Raw genomic sequence first — 22,761 nt, 5'->3', positions numbered from 1 at the left:
GGGAGTGCCCGTCGGGTATAGTAGGCCTGCGACAGGCCGGGGTCTGTGGACCCCCAACCCACGTGTTCCCGACCCACCTCCCCCCGCTCCCGGCACCGCCTTCCGTCTATGTTCATGGAGAACTGCATTTCCCAGAGTGCAAAGCGGCGGGGCCTTGGTTCCACGAGGGCCTCGGGCAGCGAGCCGCTCCGCCGCCTGTTCCGGGGCGCTCGGGCTGGATCGAGGACAGGACCAAAGACCCGGAATGAGTTTTCACGTAGTTCCGCTGGGCCTCACTGGCTGGGTCGGACTGGACCAGGCCGGGACAAGTGGGGTTGGGGGCCTGAGTTGGTGGTGCCGGGGACAGGCGCTCGGGTCAGCCCCCGCCTTGCTGAGGTCCCCGCCCCGTCCAGGCCGGGCCGGCTCGTCTGTCAGTCACTGAGGTGGAGGCAGCGGCGGTAGCGGGCTCGGAACCTGGCGGTTAGCAGAGCGCTCGGGCCAGGCCGAACGGAGAGGATCTGCCACAACCCTTCATCTTCACGGATTCTTCGGCCCAGACTCGCGAAGCTGCAGCCCCGCACTTCTTTTGGATGCCTCCGTAACCCGTGAAGGGCTCTCTCCCCCGTGACCCCCCAGCCCCGTGACCTCCTCGTAGCACCCAAGAGCCCACCCAGACGAAGGTGTTGTCGAAACAGGCCGTCGACCCTGAGACCCCTCACGGGCCAGGCGCTCTGCTTCCCCCTTAGGCCTCCCTTCCCTATTACTTCCTCCTCACATATTCTAGGGACAGCCGTGACCTATCAGTAAGACCCGCGCCTGAGAGTTCTTGCTGACGCCTCCGTGCTCAGAGTCCACCTCAGTGGGTCTCCTCTTAAGAGCTCCCCTTTTGATCTCTGGCAAGCCCCCCATCCCCAACCGAGGTGGGGAGGCCTCGGCAGCCATGCCTGCCCTGGGCACCCCCTCACCCCAGCACTCCCTGGGCACCCAAGCCGGAGTCTAGCAGGGGACCAGCAGCCAAGAGGCTGGGGCAGGAGTCAGACCGGGGTCCACCTCCCTGTGAGAAAGGGAGCAAAGATGGAGCGGCGGGAGGAGCAGCTGGGGGCTGCAGGGGCTGGAGCAGCACCAGCCTTGGACTTCACTGTGGAGAACGTGGAGAAGGTATGAGGGTTCTGGGGTGGGCATCCAGTGACAGAGCAAAAGTTCTGGGGACTGACATTAATGCCAGAGCTCAGGCTTGGGCTAGGTGCCCGCCGGCATGGTGCTTCCAGAGCACCTGGCATTTGCTGTCTCTCTGGGCAGACAGGACAGCAGTGTTGCAGTGCCTAATGAGCTATTTTTGGCTTTCCTTAAACACAAGTCCTCAGTGGACAGATACTTTAGGGTCTTGGGCTGTTCCCTTCTGGGTGCTGATGTCTTAGACTTCTAGCTAGACTGGCTGTTGTCCAGCTCCATGTGAAATACATGAGCTGTGCCAGAGGAAACTAGGCACCCAGCCACCACCTCTACCCTCACCCCCCAACCGTAGGGAGGCTGAACCATCCTGCATCTGGTAGTGTTCAGTCAAGGGCTCAGAAGATATCTGGAACTAAAACAATCTGAGTTATGTTTTCACTCTTTGGAGAAGGGTCCTTCCTTTATTGGCTGGTAACCAAACTGTCCTAGGCAGGAGGAATAGAGCTGGCTCCCTTTGTTTTGTGCTGGGCGCAAGGGGCCTGGTCCTGCTGGCAGCCTCACAGGACCCATCCTTACCCACCTGCCCACATAGCCCCTGCAATGGCCCTCCCAACCTCCCCCACTATCCAGACCATCTTTTCAGAACTGCTTCTCTGGTTCTATTCTGAATTCAGCTCCCAGCGTCCTGGAATGCAGGAATGCATCCCCCATGGGATGACTGGGAAGATGAGGCTACCTTATTGGAAAGCAAGGAGTGGTTGCAGTTGTTCACTTATTATTCTTGAATCCCATTTGTCATAGCGAATTGTGAGGATGCATCCTTTCTGCTTCTATTTTCTGCCTCCTTTGGCACTCTGAGAAGCCAAACAAGGGACAATGACCATAATTAGTGAAGCCTAGTTAGAGCTTGTTTAGGGTCAGGGTCCTGGCCTCATTCTCTTAGCCCCTGGGGCTAAGAGTTGGGCAGTGTTGGGAGTGTTGGCAGTGTTGGCGTCCTGTTCTGTGTGTTACCAGGGAGATTAACCACTGTTTTCTTCGTGAAGTCCCATTAGACTTGGGTCCCTAGGGATTCTGCTGTCAGCCTTATGCTAGGTGTTTGCCAGGGCTGTAGCTATGGCCAAGGCTTCTCTGGATAAGCTGGTTGAAACCTCACTTGTGCTCTATGAGGGGTGGGTGTTCTCATCCTCCACTCCAGTATGTATCTGCCCCAGGGCTTCCTGGTGTGAATCTTACTCCTGCTCAGATTTCACACTGGCTTTGGTGCCAGTGTCTGGAGTGACCTAAGGATGATCCTGGGGGACCAAATGGCTTTGGAGTTGATGTCAACAGCTATGCCTGGGAGGGTCAGGGCCCCTCAGGCTGTTCTATGCATATCTCAAGTTTAGCTTCATCCCCTGGAGCCATTCCTTCTACCTAGGCCTTGCCCTCAAGTGCCTTGTCTTAGGGAGCTCAGTCTCCTCTTTTTGCTTTCCTATGAAGGTTACTTTCTCTGAACCCATAAAGTTTTGCTCTAGGAAGAAGAGAATATGGGAGGGCATAGGCAAGTTTCAGGCTCTCAAGATATTTGCAAAACTCTGGGCTGAGGAAACAGTGCAGAGGCCCAAGTCTCCATTTGTGCTCAGTCCCCTAACTGGGGAGCAGGAATAGTCTTGCAGGATCAAGTCCCTCTCTGTATCTGGGCTCTGGCAAGATCCAGAGTAGCCAGCACCTGCTCAGTCCTGTGCTGTTCTGCAGGCCCTGCACCAGCTGTACTACGACCCCAATATTGAGAACAAGAACCTGGCTCAGAAGTGGCTGATGCAGGCCCAGGTCTCCCCACAGGCCTGGCACTTCAGCTGGCAGCTGCTGCAGCCCAACAAGGTGCCTGAGATCCAGTACTTTGGGGCCAGTGCCCTGCACATCAAGATTTCTCGCTATTGGAGTGACATCCCCACTGACCAGTATGAAAGTCTCAAGGCACAGCTCTTCACCCAGATCACCCACTTTGCCAGTGGCTCCAAGATTGTGCTGACTCGGCTGTGTGTGGCGCTGGCCTCACTGGCTCTCAGCATGATGCCTGATGCTTGGCCATGTGCAGTGGCAGATATGGTACGACTCTTCCAGGCTGAGGACTCACCGGTGGATGGCCAGGGCCGCTGCCTGGCCCTGCTAGAGCTGCTGACAGTGTTGCCTGAGGAGTTCCAGACTAGCCGCCTACCCCAGTACCGAAAAGGCCTGGTGCGAGCCAGCCTGGCGGTAGAGTGTGGGGCTGTCTTCCCATTGCTGGAGCAGCTGCTACAGCAGCCCAGCTCACCCAGCTGTGTGCGTCAGAAGGTGCTCAAGTGCTTCTCCAGCTGGGTGCAGCTGGAAGTGCCACTACAGGACTGTGAGGCGCTCATTCAGGCTGCCTTCACTGCTCTGCAGGACTCGGAGCTCTTTGACAGCAGTGTGGAGGCCATTGTCAATGCCATCTCACAGCCCGATGCCCAGAGGTAAGCTACTACCTAACCTTCCAGAATGGGACAGCCTGCTTGTCCAGCCACACATCCACCCATGCAGCTGTTCATTAACATTAATGAAGTGCCTACTGCATGGTTGGTCCTATGCTAAAAATCCAGCAAGGAATCAAACAGAACATGGGCCTTTGCTCATGGTTCAGAGAATGAGGCAGACATTAAACAGCTAATCATCCAGCAAATTATTCAGTTGAAATATTTGACTCCTCTTTTTCTCTCATCCAGTCACCAAGTCTAGCCTGTTCTGCTCCTGACCATATTGCAAATCTATTCTTTTCAGTTTCCGCTGCTACCACCCTAGTCCAAGCTGTTGTCATCTCTCTCCCCACATTTCAGCAGAGCTTTCTCACCAGTCTCCTGCGTTTTACCCTTGTACCCTTCATTGTCCCAGCAGCTAGAGTGATCTTTTGAAGATGATCAAATTTTTTCTTTCTGATCAGAGCCCTTTAGTGGCTTCTCTCTCCTTTAAGGACAAAGTTTAGAATTCTTAATGTGACTCATAAAGATTCTACACAATGTGGTAGTGCCAACCTCATCTCAAGCCATTCTTCCTTTCTACACTCTGTAGGGCCTTTTCACTGTCTTTTCTAACTGTCCCATGTTCCTTCCAGCCTCTGAACCTCTGCTTTAATGTAAATTTCACTTCCATAGCAAAGTCCTCAGTGATTTTTAAGACTAGGTTTGGTCATCTCTGTTATATTATTTTAGGGATCTTAGTATTTTTCCTGTTTTTTTCTTTCTTAGCCCAAAACATGGTCCCATTATAAATCAGTATATGTCTCCCTATTAGCCATTTAACTCTTTGAGGACAGGGACTTTGTCATTTTGTTTTATCTCATTTGTGCCTGACAGATGGTAATATTCAGTGTTTTTTTCATGGATGAAAATAAGGAGTTGCCTGGTTGGGAGGGACAGAGGTAAGGGAGATTAGGAGAAGACAAGGAGTATTTCCAACTTCTGGAACTACAACACGTCCAAAGGCCTGAGGTGGGCAACACCATAGTACATACATTTAAGGACCCAAAAGAAGATGAATGTAATGAAAGTTTGGCAAACATTTGTTGAGGATCTGGTGTGTTAGGCCCTGTTCCAAGCACTGGGAACACATAGCTGAATGCTTTAATATCTGTGTGTCGAGAGCTCACAGTCTGGTGGGCACCTGAATGGGCAAGTCTATCACTGTAATGAAAACTGATGGAGAAAGTAGGTGGCTCTAGGAGCCTCGAGGAGGCATTTAACCTCATTTGAGGGCTGTGAAGGCTTCCCTAAGGAAGTGACACCAACCTGTGCTTAAGGCTGTATAATATAGTCAGGTGGAAGTGAGGGGAACAGAGAGGATGTTCCAGATAGATGCAAGATTCACTGGATGTGATTAGACAGCAGGGTATAAGGACCAAAGTTGTAGGATATACAGGTCTAAATCATGTAGACCTTGTGGGCAAGAGTTGTTTGTGATCTTCATCCTGAGGATGATGTGAAATGATTAAAGGATATTAGCAGATAAAATAGCCTGCTCAGAGTTTTGGTGTAAGTTGCACTGGAAAGGGCCAAACTAGAGACCTGACACTGACATTTCAGAGAGAGGGTTTTAGAAATCCTTGGCAGAGTTGAAGGATAAAACCACTAAACGAGACTACATGAAGGAGTGGCTAATGGCTCTAGCCTCGGCATTAGTCATGTCTGAGTTTGAATCCCAGATGGTCCACTTACTAAATCTGAGATCTTAGGTAAACCACTTATCAGCCCCAGTTTCCTCTTCAGTAAAGTAGAGGTGATCATATCAAATGCACAGAGTTATTATAAAGGTTTAAATAGGATAGACAATGTGCACGAGACCAGCCACTGGTATTTAGTAAAGAATATATTGATTCCCTGAATAATAGGAGTTCTTTTGTGGCCTCTACTAGGGGTGGAGGAGTCAGCAGCACTTATTTGTTCATCTAGGTCATTCATATGTTACATGTTTTGTGTGTGTGGTTGTGTATGCTTGTGTTCTCTTTTTCTACCATATATAATTTCTTTCTTTTTTTTTTTTGGTACCGGGGATCAAACTCAGGTCCTTGCACTTGCATAGCAGGCGGCAAAACCACTGAGCTAAATCCCCAGCCCTACCATGTATAACTTTTAAAAAATTGGTTAATTTTTTTTTTGGTACTGGGGATTGAACTTGGGACCTCAAGCTTGCAAGGCAGGTGCTGGAACTACTGAGCTAAATCTCCGGCCCAAAAATTCATTAATTTATTGGTACATTTTAGGTATACAATATGATGACATTCATCATTGGGAATTTGTACCTTTACATGATATATCTTAGTTCTTATTTTTTCCCCATTCCCCTGCCCTTCCTTTAATCCTTCCACCCGTTCCTATTTACAAAGACTTTGTTTCCATTTTTTTCCTTTTCTCATATTTATTCCTTTCCCTTCTTTCCTTTCCCCTACCCTCCAACTCCCCCTTCCCCCACCCTCCAACTCCCCCTTCCCCTTCAGACCTTTTCTTCCTATTTCACATTATATGATGTTTTTATTTTGGGGGTTTTTGTTTGTGTGTGTGTGGTGCTGGAGATCAAACCCAGGGCCTCACATCTGCTAGGCAAGTACTGTACCACTGAGCTAGTCCACTGACCCCTAGTCCATGTATTCAATTTAATGGTAACCTTATGACAAAGGAGAAGGAGGAGGAGGGAAATACAAGTAATTATTGTTAAACTCATTAAGCTGTTTACTTTTAGAATTGGTCATAAGAAGTAGAAACTGAATCATGCAATAAACAATAGGTCTAGTTAATCAGTGGCTAAAGCACACACACCCACATACTTAGATAATGTGCTTAACCAGTGCCTTGTAAAAATTTAAATTAAACAAAACATTGGGGTTGAATTTGTTTTTTTTTGGTCCCAGGGATTGAATTTGGGACCTTGTGCTTGCAAGGCAGGCTGCAGCACCACTAAGCTAAATCCCCTGCCCCAGGGTTAGGTTTTTTTTTTTTTTTTTTTGGTAGCAGGCATTGAACTCAGGTCCTTGCGCTTGCGCAGCAGGGGGTGAAACCACTGAGCTAAATCCCCGGCCCACGGTTAGGTTTTTTAAAAAGGAATATTTTGGTAAAAGGATTAAATAGGAGAATGTCTGTGAAGTGTTTAGCATGGTTCCTGTGTACTCCATAAGCTCCAATTGCTAGTATTTGGTATAGTTATTACATTGGCAGTTAATATACTGGCTTCCCAGATCTTCCAAGCTTTACCAAGTCCCAGGTCAAGGCCCTTCTTGGCGGCCTGAAGCTCAAGTGCTGGGTGGGCTCTAATTGGTGGCTAAGAGGAACTGATCAGAGCAAGTACCTGGGTCATATGAGATGTCCTTAGATATACCCAAGTTTACCCACCCAACCCCATCTCAAGGGCTTTGGCATGTAATTGATGCCCCTTCTCTTCTGAACGAATGAGAGAGCTAGGAGCTAGTGAGGGAACCCACAGTCTCCTAGGCTCCCATTGGCTGCAGCCCCTTGGTTGCTTAGCAACTCTTCCCATTTTCTCAGCTCTGCTCCCAGAGCTCTAATTGCAGGTCTGGGCTGAGCTCAGTGTGAGTGGCAGCCAAGGAGTCTCCAGCAGCCCTGGCCCAGCTACTCAAGCTGACCAACTTGAGCCAAGCCTCTTGGACCCAGTCTTAGTGATGATCCTAAAGACATCCTCTCAGTCTTCTTTCACCACATCTAGAAACCTCTGGGGTCCTGGGCTTTGCTGTTCTGTCCACTCACAGGTCTCAGTCAGGCACGAGTGTTTAGGTGGTAGGAAATCTCCCCAGGAATTTCTCCCATAAATGGGCTGTACTCAATCCAGAGTCAGATTTTGGGATTTCCTCTATCCAGTTTGGTTTCTTGTATTGGGCACCTTCAGTGCCTTCCCTAGGTGACCTGCCATCAGCCTTCTCTCCAGCTGAGCTTGTGCTCAGGTCATTCTTTTTATTTATTTATTTATTTTGGTACTGGGGATCGAACTCGGGTCCTTGTGCTTTCAAGGCAAGCAGCGGAACCACTGAGCTAAATCCCTGGCCCAGGTCATTTTTTTTAGCTCCTCCACAGCTGCTGTTGCTTCCTGGCTCTTTCCTTTGAAATGTATTTTTTCCTAAAGTATGTTTTAAATCCTAGATCAGCTTTTCTTGGAGGCTGGGTAGAAAAGGTAAATTAGGCAGGCTCCTAGAGGCTCCCATAATTAGGAATGGACATGGAGAGTGAGATCTGCATAGATTCTTTGGGGAAATTCTCTTTGAGCCCTAAAAGGGAAGTAGACTTATAACAGTGTAAGGGGTGGTCTCAACCTAAAATCTGTCTCTAAGTTGCTTTTTGACCTTGAGTAATACTCTAAGCCCTTCTGGACTATATTGTCCTCAATTTATCCTATTATGAGGCTCAAATGAGGCAAATTAAGAACCTTGACTGAGTATCTACTATCTTTGTGAGCTTTTGCAGGTGGAGGGAGTGTTGGAATACAGTGAGGCTGCTGTGGAGATAGGGAACTTCTTCCTGACCCTGTCTCAGCTACCAGGGAGCTTGTAGGGGATAGCCTTGGGCCTGCCACTGCTCTTTGTGCCAGAGTCTGGCCTGAAGGTGTCCATTGTCTGGTGGTGCTGCCCGTGTCAGGGTCATGAGAGTGAAGCCATCCCAGCTGTCTCCAGGCGGCACCCTCTGGAGCTGTCTCTGAACTGAGAGTATCCTGGTATGGATGGCATTTCCTACTAGAAGATGTGGAGGGGGACACCAGCTTCCCTGGGCTTGTTGCCTCTTTTGTTCCTACTCACCTTTCCACTTAGGGTTATGTGGCTACTATCTAGAAACTTGCTTTGGGCAAGTCCAGATAGTATTCCGTCTGGAAGCTTTAGTCCTTTCCCCCCCCTCCATAGATTGCTATGGTGACACTATGATTGACAGCAGAGGGGTCTTAAGCATCTAATTCCCTTAGAGTGTATAGCTTTCTCTGCTTAGTCTAGTCCCCACTAGATGGAATGGAGTTAGGCTTCTCTGTCTCCTATGTACTTTTTACTAAGCTTCCTCTCCTCCTCCCTTAGGGGTCATTGTGCTTCAGGGCTCTGACCTGGACTATCTTCTCTCTTTCAACACTTTTTCCCTAGGCAATTCTTATCTACATCCACTCATAGCTTCAATTACCAGCTATTTGCTGATGACTCTGGAATATCTATGCCTTTCCTGTATATATATTCATTCTCATTCTCTCTCTCCCCCACCCTTTTCTCCCTCTCCCTCCCTCTCCCCTTCATCACTCTCTCCTCTCCTCTGCCTCTCTTCTCTCTTAATCTATCTATCTCCATCTCTCTATCAGAGTGGAGATAGAGCTCAGGTCCCTGTGCATGCTAGGCCAGTGCTCTACCACTGAGTCACACCACAGGTCCCAGAATCTATGTCTCTTGCTCTAACCTTTCCACTGGACTTCAGGATTTTATATCCTGTTCTTTTTAAATACTTGTATTTACCTGCATATCATGACTAATACCTTAACACCTTCCATTGAAGGTATTACTGTTGTCTTTTGCTCTTCCCTCCAGGTTTCAGTAAGTAATTCCACCCTTTACTTAGTTGAAGGGTTGTCCTTGGCTCTTCCCTTCCCTATCTTTATGTGCAGTCAATCATCAAGTGCTGTCCCTTTTGCCTGTCAGCTGTGAGTTCATCATCTACTTCTCTCTCTTCGTACTGCCACCAGACTACACAGGAGTTGGGATTTGATGGTAGAGGGTAGAGGCTGATGCTCTCATGAGCTGTTGCTACCATTTTTTTTTTTTTTTTTTTGTACCAGGGATTGAACTTGGCACCTTGAGCTTGCAAAGCAGGCGGTGGAACCACTGAGCTAAATCCCCAGCCCTGTTGCTACCTTCTTTATTTAACAAGTCTCCTAATGTTCCCACCCTTGTTTGACCTCCCCTAACACTGACTGTATTAGTTTCCTAGGACTGCCACAACAGAGTACAACAAACTGGGTAACTGTAAACAACCAATTGATTGCCTCATAATTGTAGAGGCTAGAAGTCTGAAATCAAGGTGTCGGCATGGCTGTGCACCTTCTGAAACCTATGGGACACTCCTTTCTTGATTTCTGGTGGTTTGCTGGCAATCCTTGGCATTCCTTGGCTTGCAGATGCATAACTGGAATATCTACCTTTGTCCTCACTTGACATTCTCCCTGCATGTCTCTGTCTTCACATGACTGTCTTCTTTTTTTTTTTGGTACTGGGGATCAAACTCAGGACCTTGCGCTTTTGAGGCAGGTGGCAGAACCACTGAGCTAAAGCCCTGGCCCTTCTTTAATTTTTTTGTTTGTTTTTGATGGTTGTCTTCTTATAAGAATGTAGTCATATTGGATTAGGAGGTACTTTACTCCAGTATAACCTCATCTGCAATGACTCTTTTTCCAAATAAGCTCACATTTTGAGGTACTGATATTAGAACTTCAACATATCTTTTTTTTTTTTTTTTTTAAGGCAGGGTCTCAGTTGTAGTTCAGGCTGGCCTTAAACTCATGGCAATCCTCCTGCCTAGCCTCCCAAGAGCTAGGATAACAGCATGTGCTACCACACCTACCAACATATCTTTTTGAGGGCCACACACTTCAGCCTATAATGGATAATGGTTTTCTCCCTGGCACCATCCCAGATACATGTCACTCCCATTCATTTCATCCTAACCTCCTTAAAAATCTTAACTCATTCTGGCATCAACTATCAGTCTAACTGGAAGACACAATTCAACCCATAACATTGACCTTCTCATACTTCCTTCCCAGAGTACTCCTGGATGTCTGTGACCAACATGAACAACATCAAAGCTACTATGTAGGCTCTGACCTCTTTTTTACTTAGGATTGATAGGAGGGGTCTTTGATAGAAGGTAGGGAGATTGTACTTTTCTCTCAAAGCAGTAGGAGCAGGACAGACTGTTCTGATGGATCTCCTCACCTCATGCCCTAGGTACGTGAATACACTTCTGAAACTCATCCCGCTGGTACTGGGACTACAGGAACAACTGCGACAGGCAGTGCAGAATGGGGACATGGAGACCTCCCATGGCATCTGTCGTATTGCTGTGGCCCTGGGCGAAAACCATTCTAGGTAGGGAGTGGGGGAGCTGATGGTGGGGTAGCAGGGCCTTCTAAAAGGTGGGGGTATGAAACCCTACCTTGAGGCTATGGAAAGACATTACTATGTCTCCTCCTCCCTAGGGCCTTGCTGGACCAAGTTGAGCACTGGCAGAGTTTCCTGGCACTTGTCAACATGATCATGTTCTGCACCGGCATCCCTGGCCATTATCCTGTCAATGAGACCACTAGCTCCTTAACTCTCACCTTCTGGTACACACTGCAGGTGTGTCTATGAGACCATCAGGAGGACTGGGCCACCATGAAGAAGGATCATGGGCTTGCATGGATGTGGTGGTTAACTCTCTTCCTTGACTCTCTCAGGATGACATTCTGTCGTTTGAGGCAGAGAAGCAGGCTGTGTACCAGCAGGTGTACCGTCCAGTCTACTTCCAGCTGGTGGATGTGCTTTTGCACAAGGCCCAGTTCCCTTCTGATGAGGAATATGGATTCTGGTCCTCAGATGAGAAGGAGCAGTTCCGAATTTACAGGTGATAGTAGCAACTGTAAAGGGAATCCTGAAATAATGAAGGCAATAAGAGAAGAAGGCCAGGCTTTCTAAATTCTGGTCCCCTTTTCCTGTTCTTCAGGCATCTTTGCAGGGTGGTGAGGGTTTGGGGTGGGCTCTTAGGCTTGAGATCAGGATCCAGGCAGTACAAAAGGCCTTCATCTACTTCTCAGGGTGGACATCTCAGACACGCTCATGTATGTCTATGAGATGTTGGGGGCCGAGCTGCTCAGCAACCTCTATGACAAGCTGGGCCGTGTGCTCACCAGCTCGGAGGAGCCCTACTCCTGGCAGGTACCTCCCAAGCCTGATTCCCTCAGCCTTCCCTGACTTGTCATACCCTCCTCCTTAGCCAAGCCTTTTTCCCCAGCACATAGAGGCCCTGCTGTATGGCTTCCAATCCATCGCAGAGACCATTGATGTCAACTATTCTGATGTGGTGCCTGGGCTCATTGGCCTTATCCCACGGATCACCATCAGCAACGTGCAGCTGGCGGATACTGTCATGTTCACCATTGGTGAGACCAGGTGTACGCCCATGACCACATTCCAGAGCCACAGTACCCATCACTAGCTATGGCTAGGCTGCTGGGTCCTGTCCAAAAAGGGAGACATATGCTCTCACACACAATCAGCATTGCAGCCAACTGACAGTCCTGGCAAGTCTGGGGGTCTTTCCTACAGTGTACTGAAATGCATTTCAGTGAGGCTAGTTCACTGTCAATGGAACAGCAGTTCTGAGTCTCTGCTGAGTAACTCCTTCCTGCTTCTCAGTTGTGAGGTTCACGTTGGTGCATGCACAGACATATTTGTCCATTCTGCCCTCTGAATGAGCACTCCTCTGCAACTAAACTGCAACTTGACCCTGCCAGGAGCTCTGCCTGCCTCAGGCATGTGGTACAAAGCCATCCTGACCTGGCTCAGAGATGCTTTCCTGTCTCTTTCCTCCAGGAGCTCTATCTGAATGGCTGGCTGACCACCCTGTCATGATCAACAGTGTTCTGCCCCTTGTACTGCATGCCCTAGGCAATCCTGAGCTGTCTGTCTCTTCTGTATCCACCCTCAAGAAGATCTGCCGAGAGTGCAAGTATGACTTGCCACCCTATGCTGCCAACATTGTAGCAGTCTCCCAGGTAGGGAATGTCCTCAGTGGTGATAGGCCTCAGTCTGCCCTGCACTGTCCTGATACCATGTTCCTTTTTATTCTCAGGATGTGCTGATGAAACAGATCCACAAGGTATGGCTCAAAAGTTTCTGGGGGTCTCCTCTTGGGTCTTAACAGGAATCCAGTATGCCCCAAATCCTGTCTTAATCTTCTCCTCCTACACCTATCTCTTATTCTCTGTTCTTGGCGCTTTCCCCCAAGAGGCTTATTCTCCTTCCTCCATAACAAGATGTGGTCAGGATGGACCATCTGTGTTTTCTGCCCCACAGACAAGTCAGTGCATGTGGCTGATGCAGGCACTGGGCTTCCTGCTGTCAGCCCTGCAGGTGGAAGAGATCCTTAAGAACCTGCATTCACTCATCTCACCCTATATCCAGCAGCTCGAGAAGCTGGCAGAGGAGATAGTGAGTGAGCTCTGGGGGCCAGGAACAGTCCTGGGACTTGGGCTTCCCCTTGTGTGAGCTGTGGCTGCTGAGGGGTGGGGTTGGAACTGGCCCTTAGGGCTGAGGCTGAGTGATCTGGGGACCATCTGGGGACTGGAAGATCTGGAGCTTGATTTGCTTCTCTCCATAGCCCAATCCCTCCAACAAGCTGGCCATTGTCCACATCTTGGGCCTCCTTTCCAACCTCTTTACCACGCTGGACGTCAGTCATCATGAGGATGATCATGAAGGCCCTGAGCTCCGGAAGCTGCCAGTGCCACAGGGACCCAACCCCGTGGGTGACATTCTTTGCCACTGCCACCTTCCGCATGAGAATGTCATTTTCACTCCACAACTCTGTGGGTAATGTGGTGATTGCTCCCCTGGTCCCACAGGGATGATGCATTTGGTCCTCTGACCCTAGGAATGACCTTATCACTTACTGCCCCTCACGTGGTATGTAGCAATATTATTGTTTCATTCAACCCTTTGAATGATACTTTTCTTGTCCCCAGAGCAACTAGGGTGATGTCTTTGATGTTTGTTTGCCCCTGAGGGACACTGACATGACCCTTCAATCCTCAAGAGCTGTTGTTATGGGATCTTTGTTCAATCCCCAACTCTGAATTCATTGTTGCCCTGCAGACACAGGATGCTTACATGCTCCACATGTAATGATTCTTATCTTTGAGTTGCTCCAAGTCTAGAGGAAATATGTGTAAACAAATTTCTGCAAAGTAGTGTGATAAGTACTGTAATAAGCTTGGGCCCAGATGTTTGGAGTAACCCCTTACAAGCTGTTTGATCCGGGGTAAATCTCAGCTTCCCACTCAAACTGTGATCCTCAGAGCTGGGGATGTAACTCAGTGGCACAGCACCTGCCTGGTAAGCATGAAGTCCTGAGTTTGATCCTTGATACTGGAAAAAAAAACACCAAACAAACAAACTATGACCCTCCGAGTATCTGGCTTGCTCATTTGATAGCATGGTGTTGGATAGCAGATATGGTCTTGAGTGAAAATAGTTTGCATACTGTAAAGCTTTGTGTAAACATGAGGGACTGGTTTGGTCATTGATCCCAGAACCCTGTCTAGGAATTTCCCTGGAGACAAGGAAGCCACGATCCCTGACCTCTCTGTTCACCTTCTTGCCCCAGTTTCAGTTACCCTGGGCCAGTGTTGGCCCCAAACCAAATCTGGGCCAACACTGTTCAATGTCCAGAACCCCTGCTTCTGTGGTGGTCATCCTCCTGCCGTCTCTCACCTCATAGGCCCTCGGTCTGATCTCTGCTCCTTCATAAGCTGTCTGCATCTGCATATCCCTGGGGGATCCCTACCCATCCTTTTTGGGTGAGACAAAATCTCTACCTCTTCAGGGGGGTACCCCATTACTTTGGTTTCACTGAACAGAAGTGGATAGGGAGTGATGTCTCTTTTTTTTTTTTTGAGACAGAATCTTGCTATGTAGTTCAGGCTAGCCTCAAACTCACTATGTAGCCCAGGCTGGCCTCAAACTTGTGGTGATCCTCCTGCCTCAGCCTCCCGAGTGCAGGAATTACAGACATGCACCACCATGCCCAGTGGGAATGATGTTTCTTAAAAAGCTTACAAAGTTGTCATAGTATTATGAAGTACTCATGATGTTGCTGCTTTGCACATTGAGCTCTTACCTCTAAGATAGCCCCTGGAATCCAGGATATTTTTCCCTTTCATTCCTGGAGGTTCCAGCAAACCACTGCTTCCCTCAGGGGGTCCCATGCACTGAGTCCTCAATGTGCACTTGGGGACAATGCTTTGAACTCCTCATCTGTTGCCTACTGCTGGCTTCTTCTCAGGTGGGTGGCCATGATGGTGGGGGACCTCACTTCTCCCTGTGTCTTCAGGTGGTGGTGGTGCTGCAGCAGGTCTTCCAGCTTATCCAGAAGGTGCTGAGCAAGTGGTTGAATGATGCCCAGGTGGTGGAGGTGAGCCCTGACCCTGGCTGTCTGCTCCCATGGTGACTGCTGAGGTGGAGCAGGAGTGAAGTTTCCTGCCCACCTGGGTTTGTGGTGATCTGGAGAAGACAGGGGAGGGAAAATCTCACCCCACAGAGTCAAGGAATCTTGGGGAAGATATTTAGAACTCCAGTATCCCAAGAGATGCTCAACGAAAGGACTGTGATGTTAGGGCTGAGTGGGAGCCAGGCATCTGTTATAGCATCAGAGACCTGCCTTTGGTCCTTTTTCAGTGCCAGTTTTTGTTGCTGTTGGTGCTCCCTGAGAGGAAATGGTGGAGATGTAAGTCAGAAGAGTTCAGTGACAAAGATATAGCCTGTGCCCCTCTGTAAAAGGAGTTTTTGACCCCTGCCTTTCAGGGTGAGGGTCAGATTGTTTGCCTTCCTTGGTCTGTAGGGTTCAGCCAGGCTTCTAGATAAGGGTCTTTTCTTAGGCCCCTTTTGTGCAGGGTTTCAGTTCTGTTCCAGTCATTTGTGACCTGCCGACCAGGGTCCTTTTGCTTTCTTCCCAGGCAGTATGCGCTATCTTTGAGAAATCTGTTAAGACACTACTGGATGACTTTGCGCCCATGGTGCCACAGCTGTGTGAAATGCTGGGTCGGATGTACAGCACCATCCCCCAGGCCTCTGCTCTTGACCTCACTCGACAGGTGAGCCTTCTGGCTTGGGCAGCCAGTGTTCTAAATATTATCCTGGTCAGAGATCTGATCCTGGGTGGGGGTAAGTGAGACGGCTTCTGTGGCTGGGGTCCCCACCTGCGTTCTAAGGATGTTGCCCTGTCCTGGTGACGTGGGCCTCAGCTGACCAGCATTCCTTGCTTTATTGTAGCTGGTCCACATTTTTGCTCATGAGCCTGCCCACTTTCCCCCAATTGAGGCCCTCTTCCTGCTTGTCGCCTCCGTCACACTCACTCTCTTCCAGCAAGGTAGGTTCTGACCAGGGTCTCTGCTTCTGCTGCCACTGCCACTGCCTCTGCTTCCCTGACTGGGGAGTCAAAGCTACCCACTCTGTTCTCCTTTGTCCCCTGAGTCACACATGAGACTTGGAAAACTTGTGGGATGAAGTACAGCACAATTGTTACCTAACGAATAGTCGACCCTTTAGGTTTAACTGGATAAGAGGGTGAATGATGCCTTCTACTGGCCTGGTGGGCTCAGGGCCCGCTGGATATGGGGGAAGGTGGGGATGAGCCTCTGAGGGACTTGGGGCACTAGGCTGGCTCCTTTCCTTTGGGATATAATAAGTGGGAAGCACATGGACTTTTAAGTCAGGTAGACCTAGATTCTAAGCGCATCACCACCAACTAGTTGTGTGACCTTGGGCAAGTCACTTACTTTGCCGAGCCTCATTTCCAAACCTGTGAAATGGAGATATCACACACTTGATAGGATTGTTACAGGTACTCAGGTTGTTCTCTCTGGGGCCCTGGCTTGGGGTTTTTGCAAGTGCAGTACTCAGAGTGCTGGGATTCATTGCCCCCCACCCCAGTCAAGATTCAGTCCTTTCACCAGGTATGGTGCACATGCCTGTAATCCCAGCACTTGGGAGTCGGGAGGATTGAAAGTTCAAGGCTGGCCTGGACTGCTGAGTGAGACGACTTCTCAAAAACCAAAAGAAAAAAATCTAGACCCAAAGCCTAGTACCTTTGGCGGTGGTCCCAGCCCCCACTCCCTGTGGCCCTCTGCCTGAGAGTTGGAGAGTTGAGAGTAGGCCTCCAGCCTTTGCTCACTGCCTAACCCAGGGTTCTTACCTGGGAAAGAAACAGCACCACTTCACCAGCCTCATGAGTCTCTCCTGGATTTGTGGTTCCATGTTTGAGACCCATGAGGGATCTCAGCTGGAGCCCAGAGTACTCTCTGCTCATAGCCTCAGAGTCTGGTCCTATGGGCCTGGCCTCTCTATCTGTGGGTGATGATGGGGTATGTTCAAACTGGGGAGAAACCCGAGCCAAAAACTCAAGTGTTTCAACTCTACCTTTCCTCTCCTTGTACTGCCTCTGAGACTAGTTCCCATAATGGCTCTGTTCTCCCCTCAGTTGGCCCACACCTCCCCACCCTCCATGGACTCTGGGTCAGTTTAGGGTCTCACCTGAATTACCTCAACAGCCTTCTACCTTGACATCTGCCCTTCTCTTCTGTTTAGTCCGCATATAGCAGTCGTAATGTTCTTAATAAAACACAAATCTGAGCATATTTTCCTCCCTGGCTTAAAACTCTTCATTGCCCTCAGGTTATTGTCCCATTCTCACCCATATGACAAAGCTCTGGTGTACCTCTGATGTCCTCCCCTGCCAATGTTCTCGTGACTCCAGCATTCATACCACACTGACTCTTTACTTACTGTGTCCTGTTTAATTCTGTGCCTGTCCTCTGACTGGAATGCCCTGCATTTACCCTTTACTGGGAGAACTCTCACTCCTTCATACTTTGGAAGGAAGAAGACTGCTTCAGTCCTTAGAAAAGCACCTTTGGAGCAGAGTTGGGTGCTTCTAACACTATGCCAAAACTACATCATATACACCCTGCAGATACAGCACCGACCACACACAATAGTCTTCATGTCTGTCTCTCTTCATAGACTGAGCTTCTCAAGGCAGTGTTGAATTTCTTCTCTCTGTATCCCCAGTGTTCAGAATGAGGCCAGCAAAGACCAGGCCTCAGGTACTGTTAAATAAAGAAGTGTGTGGGCCAGAGATGTAGTTCAGTGGCACCGTGCCTGCCTGGCAAGCACAAGGTCCTGAGTTCAATTCCCAATACCGGAAAATAAAATAAATTAAAGAAGTGTGAGGGCTCCCTGCCCTAGGATCCTTTCTTCCTCCATGTTTGGCCCACCTGTAGCAGGGAGACTACTGATCACTGAACCCACTGGATGGGACACTTTGGGCTTTACTTTCTAGGACTTGAGTAACTCAGGGTTCAGGGATGAGAGGGACAGGCTTTATTACTGTCTCATAGTACCCTGGAGAAGGAAACAGTGAAGAGATTGTTATCTTTGTTACAGAGGGGAAACTGAGCGTTTGTGGCTTGCGCAAGATCACACAGCTACTTAGTGGTATCTCAGGGGGATGTTTTTGCACTTCATCCTCCTATTAGTGGAGAAGCCTGGGCAGGAGCTCCAGGTGCATGCCTTGTACTTGCCATAAGAGTTACTAGAGCTGGAGGCAGAGGTGTCCAACATCATATTTGTTGGGGTTGTTGGTTGTCTTGCTGGGCAGGATGGCCCCCGTACCCATTGTGCCATCCCAGCTTAGGCTTCCTTGTCTCTGCCTTCCCACTAGATCATGGGGTGAGACATTGACTGGTTTTCCTCTTTCTTGGCATGTCCAGATGGTGAGAGCTGGTCCTCAGCCTTGAGCTTGGCTCTCTGCTAGGTCTATGTCCTTATGGAGGGGACTTTGCTGGGACAGGGCTCTTGCTTGGGGTGTTATGATGCTGTTTATTCCCAAGTCCTGCCGGTGACTTGCCTGGCCAGCCCTGTAGCACACAGATCACTGCCCTATTCAAAAGGAATCCTGTGGTTTAAGGTGGCCAAACACAGTCCTTTTCTTTGGCCAGATCAAGAGCCCTAAAGCCATTGAAATGAGAGGCACTTAGTGAGGCCCTAATGCCCCAGACTTTCTAGGGCCATCAGCCAAGTCTCAGATGGAGGTGCCAAAGACCAACCTACATCCAGCCCTGCCCTCCTCTTCCATGGCTGTGATGGGGAGGTATATACTAAGAAGCAGTGTAGGGTTACTTCAGCCTGTCAGAGGCCACAGTGAGAGTGTAGGGGCTGTTTCGTCAGCTACAGCAAGTCTAGAATTGCTCAAGCACCAAGGGATACTGGAGGGCTGGCCTGAGGAGAAGTGGGGACTAGGTGGAAGGCCCTTTGGGGGGAGCTGGGGCAGGCCCGTCCTTCACTTTGCCGTCTCTTTCTGTTGGGCTTCTCCCAGTTCATGGTTTTTGTATGTTTTGTTTCTTTATCTTGCTTCCTGCTGCTCATGTGCCCCCATGCTGTCTCCCTCAGGCTCTCAGTCCCACATAACTATATGAGGTTGAGTTGCTGTTTGTATAATTTTTCTTAAGTTCCATCTTTATTATATTTTAGGGCCCAGGGATCATCCTGATATTGTTGATTCATTTATGCAACTCCTGGCACAGGTGTGTTTTAGTTTTATTCATTCACGTTCTGTTCTCTCTCTTTCTCTTTCTCTTATGTTGAAATTCAATTTAAGCCTATTTTTAGCTTTCTGTTGACAAATTTTTTTTTCTGTTCAGTTGAATAGAGTTTCTTCATCTGTTTCCGTGGAAGTTGACAACCCAACATCCTCCTTTAGTGCCCCTTTGCCTCAACTAGCTCAGTCTCCTACAAAGACCAGGGAGAGGCTGATCTGGAAGGGAGGGAGCTGGGCTGGTGTGGAGGGAGTGGAAAAGGGAGGGGGTGGTGACTGTGCCCAGCAGTTCCTGTGTGGCTGGCTTGCCCAGGACATTCAAGGTAGGGCTGGACCTAAAGGGCCTGGGCTTCACTGTCCCCGTGCTCCTGCCGGGAACTACCTGCATCAGTGTTTCCAGCCTGCTCCTGAGAGGTGGGATGGGAGAAGCTCCAAAGGGAGAGTCTACAGGTGAATGTTTGTGGTGCCCAGTCCGGCTGATGGAGAGGTTGCACTGCTGCCGGGCAGTGGGTTGCAGCCTCCATTGTGAGACTCCATTAGGATGCATTTGTGTCTGGTATGTGTCTGGTATGTGTCTAAGTGTGTCGCACCTTATTTTATATGTTTTGAATTTGGTTTGGGAAGGGAACAGAAATCACCTGTTATAAGTAGTTCATGTATCATGTTGGGCATTAAGATAAATGTGACATTGAAGTGTGGGCATGTGCATTGATGCATGTTGTACACTGATGTGTGTTGTGTGTTTTGTGTTGTTTGTCAATGTGTTAGGCACTGATGGGTGTTGAGCATGGATATGTTTCGGAAGTGTGTGTGGGGTCTGTGGAAGTGTGTTTTAATGGATAGGAGTATGTGTATTGGTGTTGATTTGTCTAGATTAGAGTGAGCGTGGCTTGGCAGGTGCACACGTTGGGCTGTGAGTATGGAGTTAGTGTGATGAAGGGTTCTCTGAGTCGGGGAGATCCTGTGAGGTGGGGTAAATGAAGTGTTTCTCTGCTTAGTCATTCTGTGATATTTATTACATAATACATGCGTGGTGTTCTGCTAGATGCTGAAGATAAAATGGTTCTTGCTGTCCTGCAACTTACAGTCTAGTTGGAGGTGGGTGGGAAAAGTGAGGAACAGGGAGTGTTCTGGGCCTGAATGGAAATGTGTGTGGGTATCTGCAAGGTTGTATCTTCAGTGGGGAGGGTATTTGTATATTTGTGAGTGTGTTAGGAGAGTGTATATGTGCTGGAGGAGAATGTGTAGAGAAACTGTGGGTGTGGGTGGTTTGAGATATAGGAGTGTTTGGGTGTGTGACTATATAGTGAGGGTGTGCTGTAGGTGTGGGAAAGTGTGTATGTAAGGGGTATGATAGAGGTGTGAATAGGGCATTTCAAGTGAGGGTGCGTGTCAGAGTGTTTGCACAATAATAAACATGGGGTAGAAGATATGTGAGGGATTATAGGGTGGGGGTTCACGTGGTGTGAGCTGGGGGCATTGCTGGGGAACAGCAGTGTTTGAGGACTGCTGGAGCTGTGCCAAACATCTCCTGTGACCTGAGGATGTGCCAGTCATGTCCTGGTACATGGTGTCTCTACTCCACTCTCCCACCCCCGGTGGTAGCACTGGCTCCTAGGGTGGGTATGGCTGAGAAGGCCCTATACACAGGGTATCCTGGGCAAAAGATGGGGCCGTGGCCCCAAGGCTCCTGCCCTGTTTTCATACTCTTGAGCAGGAGCTGGTGGGTGCCTGAGGAACACAGGCAGGACATGGGAAGGGGCCTGTTGGGCCGGGGGCTCTGTGACCAGCTGCTGTCTCTTCTTCCTGCTGCCCTGTTCACAAGCCCAGAGGCCTTGACTTCCTTTGAATCATAGCAATAGTCACTGGTGGCAGGAGGACTGTCCCTGATGGAGGAGAGAGGGAAAGGTGTTTGCTCAAAGAGTGACGTGGGACTCACATTTTCTACATTATGATCCCCACCCCTAGCCCCTGTCACACACACCTATGCATTCATGTACACATACGTGTACATAGCATCTCTTGGGCTGCTCCTTCCCTGACCAACTGAATTTTGGGGTTGTCAGGGTCCCCCAGGGATGTCTGGGTGGCAACCTCTACCTGTGATATGTGAAGTTAGGGGATGGGGTGGCAGATGAATGGGGGGGATAGTCCCTGGAGCTGGCTGGGGCTGGGCTTACCAGCTCCACCTCCTACAGGCTTTGAAGCGGAAGCCAGATTTGTTCCTGTGTGAACGACTGGATGTCAAAGCTGTATTCCAGTGTGGTAAGTGGGACCAGGTGGACATGTGGGCCTAGGGCTCCCCTGGGAGGATCCTTGGGCCCCATCTGATCTGCCTCTACCTCTCCCACAGCTGTACTGGCCCTCAAGTTCCCCGAGGCACCTACTGTCAAGGCCTCCTGTGGCTTCTTTGTGAGTCTCATGCAGACCTGTATCCCCCTGCCCTGCTCTGCCCAGAACTTCAGAGGGTAGGGTGTAGTGTGCAGGTCTCGTCCATAGGGAGAGGTGGGAAGGAGCTAGGGCTAACACACCTCTCCATCCTCTCCAGACAGAGCTGTTGCCTCGGTGTGGGGAAGTACAATCCGTGGGAAAGGTGGTACAGGAGGATGGTCGTATGCTGCTCATAGCAGTGCTGGAGGTGAGCAGAGCAAGTGGGTGTTGATAGGGGTGGGAAGGCCCTTACTGCTGAGGCAGCTGGCTTTCTGGGAGGCTTGAGCCTTTGGTTCCCTAAGCTCTTGGGTTTTATAGCTTCCTCAATTAAATGGAAGGCGTTAGGGTTGCCCTGAGGATCAGCTAGTGCTCAGAAAGCATTGCTTACTTTGATAGTTTGGCTGCAGAACTGTCCCAGAGAGCCTGGGGCATAGTTAAGTCTCCTTGTTGCAGAAGAAGCAAGGCCTTGATGTACTAAGAAGCCCTCTCCCTCAGGCCATTGGGGGCCAGGCCTCCCGAAGCCTCATGGACTGCTTTGCCGATATCCTCTTCGCCCTGAACAAACACTGCTTCAGTCTCCTGAGCATGTGGATCAAGGAGGCATTGCAACCACCTGGTTTTCCCTCTGCCCGCCTCAGCCCTGAACAGAAGGACACCTTCAGTCAGCAGATCCTCCGGTGAGCAGAGCTGGGCTGGGTCTGGGCTCTGGTAGGGAGGAGGTGGAAGTGTTGGTGGATGATGCTAACCTATTCTCCCTTCCCTCCTTCAGTGAGCGAATGAACAAGAGGCGGGTGAAGGAGATGGTGAAGGAGTTCACACTTTTGTGCCGGGGGCTACATGGCACAGATTACACAGCTGACTACTGAGGGGCACCCCTGTCCCACACCCATTCCCCTCATTCTTTCCTATCCCCAAAGAGTAAACCTGTACCCTCACTACTGACTGCTTCCTTTCTGCTGCCACCACCCCCTAACTGAAAGGCTGGGTCCAGAAGCCTGGGAAAAAGATGAGGGGGCAGTGTTTGGACCCAGGCCTTGGTCAAGAATGGTGGGGATGCTGGGTGGGGTGGCGCATTCCTGTAATCCCAGCACTCAGGAGGCTGAGGCAGGAGGATCACTGTGAGTTTGAGGCCAGCCTGGGCTATGTAGTGAGTTCAGGGCCAGCCTGAACTACAAAGGGAGACCCTGTCTAAAAAAACAAAAAGGAATGGTGGGGATACATCCTACCTTCTGCAGTGGGAGAGGAACAGCTATAGCTGAGCTGCCTAGGCTGGAGCCATTTAGAGTTCTGCCATTGCCCTTGGAGTAAGGGT

At 49.6% G+C, this 22,761-nt stretch overlaps 1 protein-coding gene across 5 annotated transcripts; it reads left to right on the top strand.

Annotated features, from left to right (window-relative positions):
* Positions 1–195: 195 nt before the first annotated feature.
* Ipo13 (importin 13) lies at positions 196–22,387 on the top strand. 5 transcript variants are annotated; one of them, XM_004871895.4, is made up of 20 exons: positions 205–1,137; positions 2,887–3,623; positions 10,616–10,756; positions 10,867–11,008; positions 11,107–11,273; positions 11,464–11,584; positions 11,661–11,808; positions 12,242–12,423; positions 12,501–12,527; positions 12,725–12,859; positions 13,029–13,172; positions 14,760–14,840; positions 15,382–15,519; positions 15,698–15,794; positions 18,956–19,008; positions 21,218–21,284; positions 21,373–21,431; positions 21,568–21,657; positions 21,945–22,126; positions 22,219–22,387. In XM_004871895.4, exons 1-20 carry the CDS (start codon positions 1,054–1,056, stop codon positions 22,313–22,315), a joined length of 2,892 nt encoding a protein of 963 aa, XP_004871952.1. In that variant the 5' UTR covers positions 205–1,053; the 3' UTR covers positions 22,316–22,387. The 5 variants fall into 5 exon arrangements, 3 of the variants coding, with proteins under 3 accessions (XP_087071078.1, XP_021105593.1, XP_004871952.1); XM_087214952.1 differs by lacking the exon at positions 22,219–22,387 and having other exon boundaries at positions 196–1,137; positions 22,025–22,124; XR_015452684.1 differs by lacking the exon at positions 18,956–19,008 and having other exon boundaries at positions 198–1,137.
* The last annotated feature ends 374 nt before the right edge of the window (positions 22,388–22,761 follow it).

Source organism: Heterocephalus glaber, unplaced genomic scaffold, assembly GCF_053883595.1.
Source record: "Heterocephalus glaber isolate CG9 unplaced genomic scaffold, H.glaber_assembly_v1.0 deba00001452, whole genome shotgun sequence".
Lineage (NCBI taxonomy): Eukaryota > Metazoa > Chordata > Mammalia > Rodentia > Bathyergidae > Heterocephalus > Heterocephalus glaber.
This window is presented reverse-complemented; position numbering and strand designations above follow the sequence as displayed.

Coding starts and splice junctions, on each gene's coding strand:
- Ipo13 (XM_004871895.4), top strand. CDS start 1,054: ATGGAGCGGCGGGAGGAGCAGCTGGGGGCTGCAGGGGCTGGAGCAGCA. Junction 12,860..13,028: donor AGAAGCTGGCAGAGGAGATA/GTGAGTGAGCTC, acceptor TTCTCTCCATAG/CCCAATCCCTCCAACAAGCT. Junction 15,795..18,955: donor ACTCACTCTCTTCCAGCAAG/GTAGGTTCTGAC, acceptor ATTATATTTTAG/GGCCCAGGGATCATCCTGAT.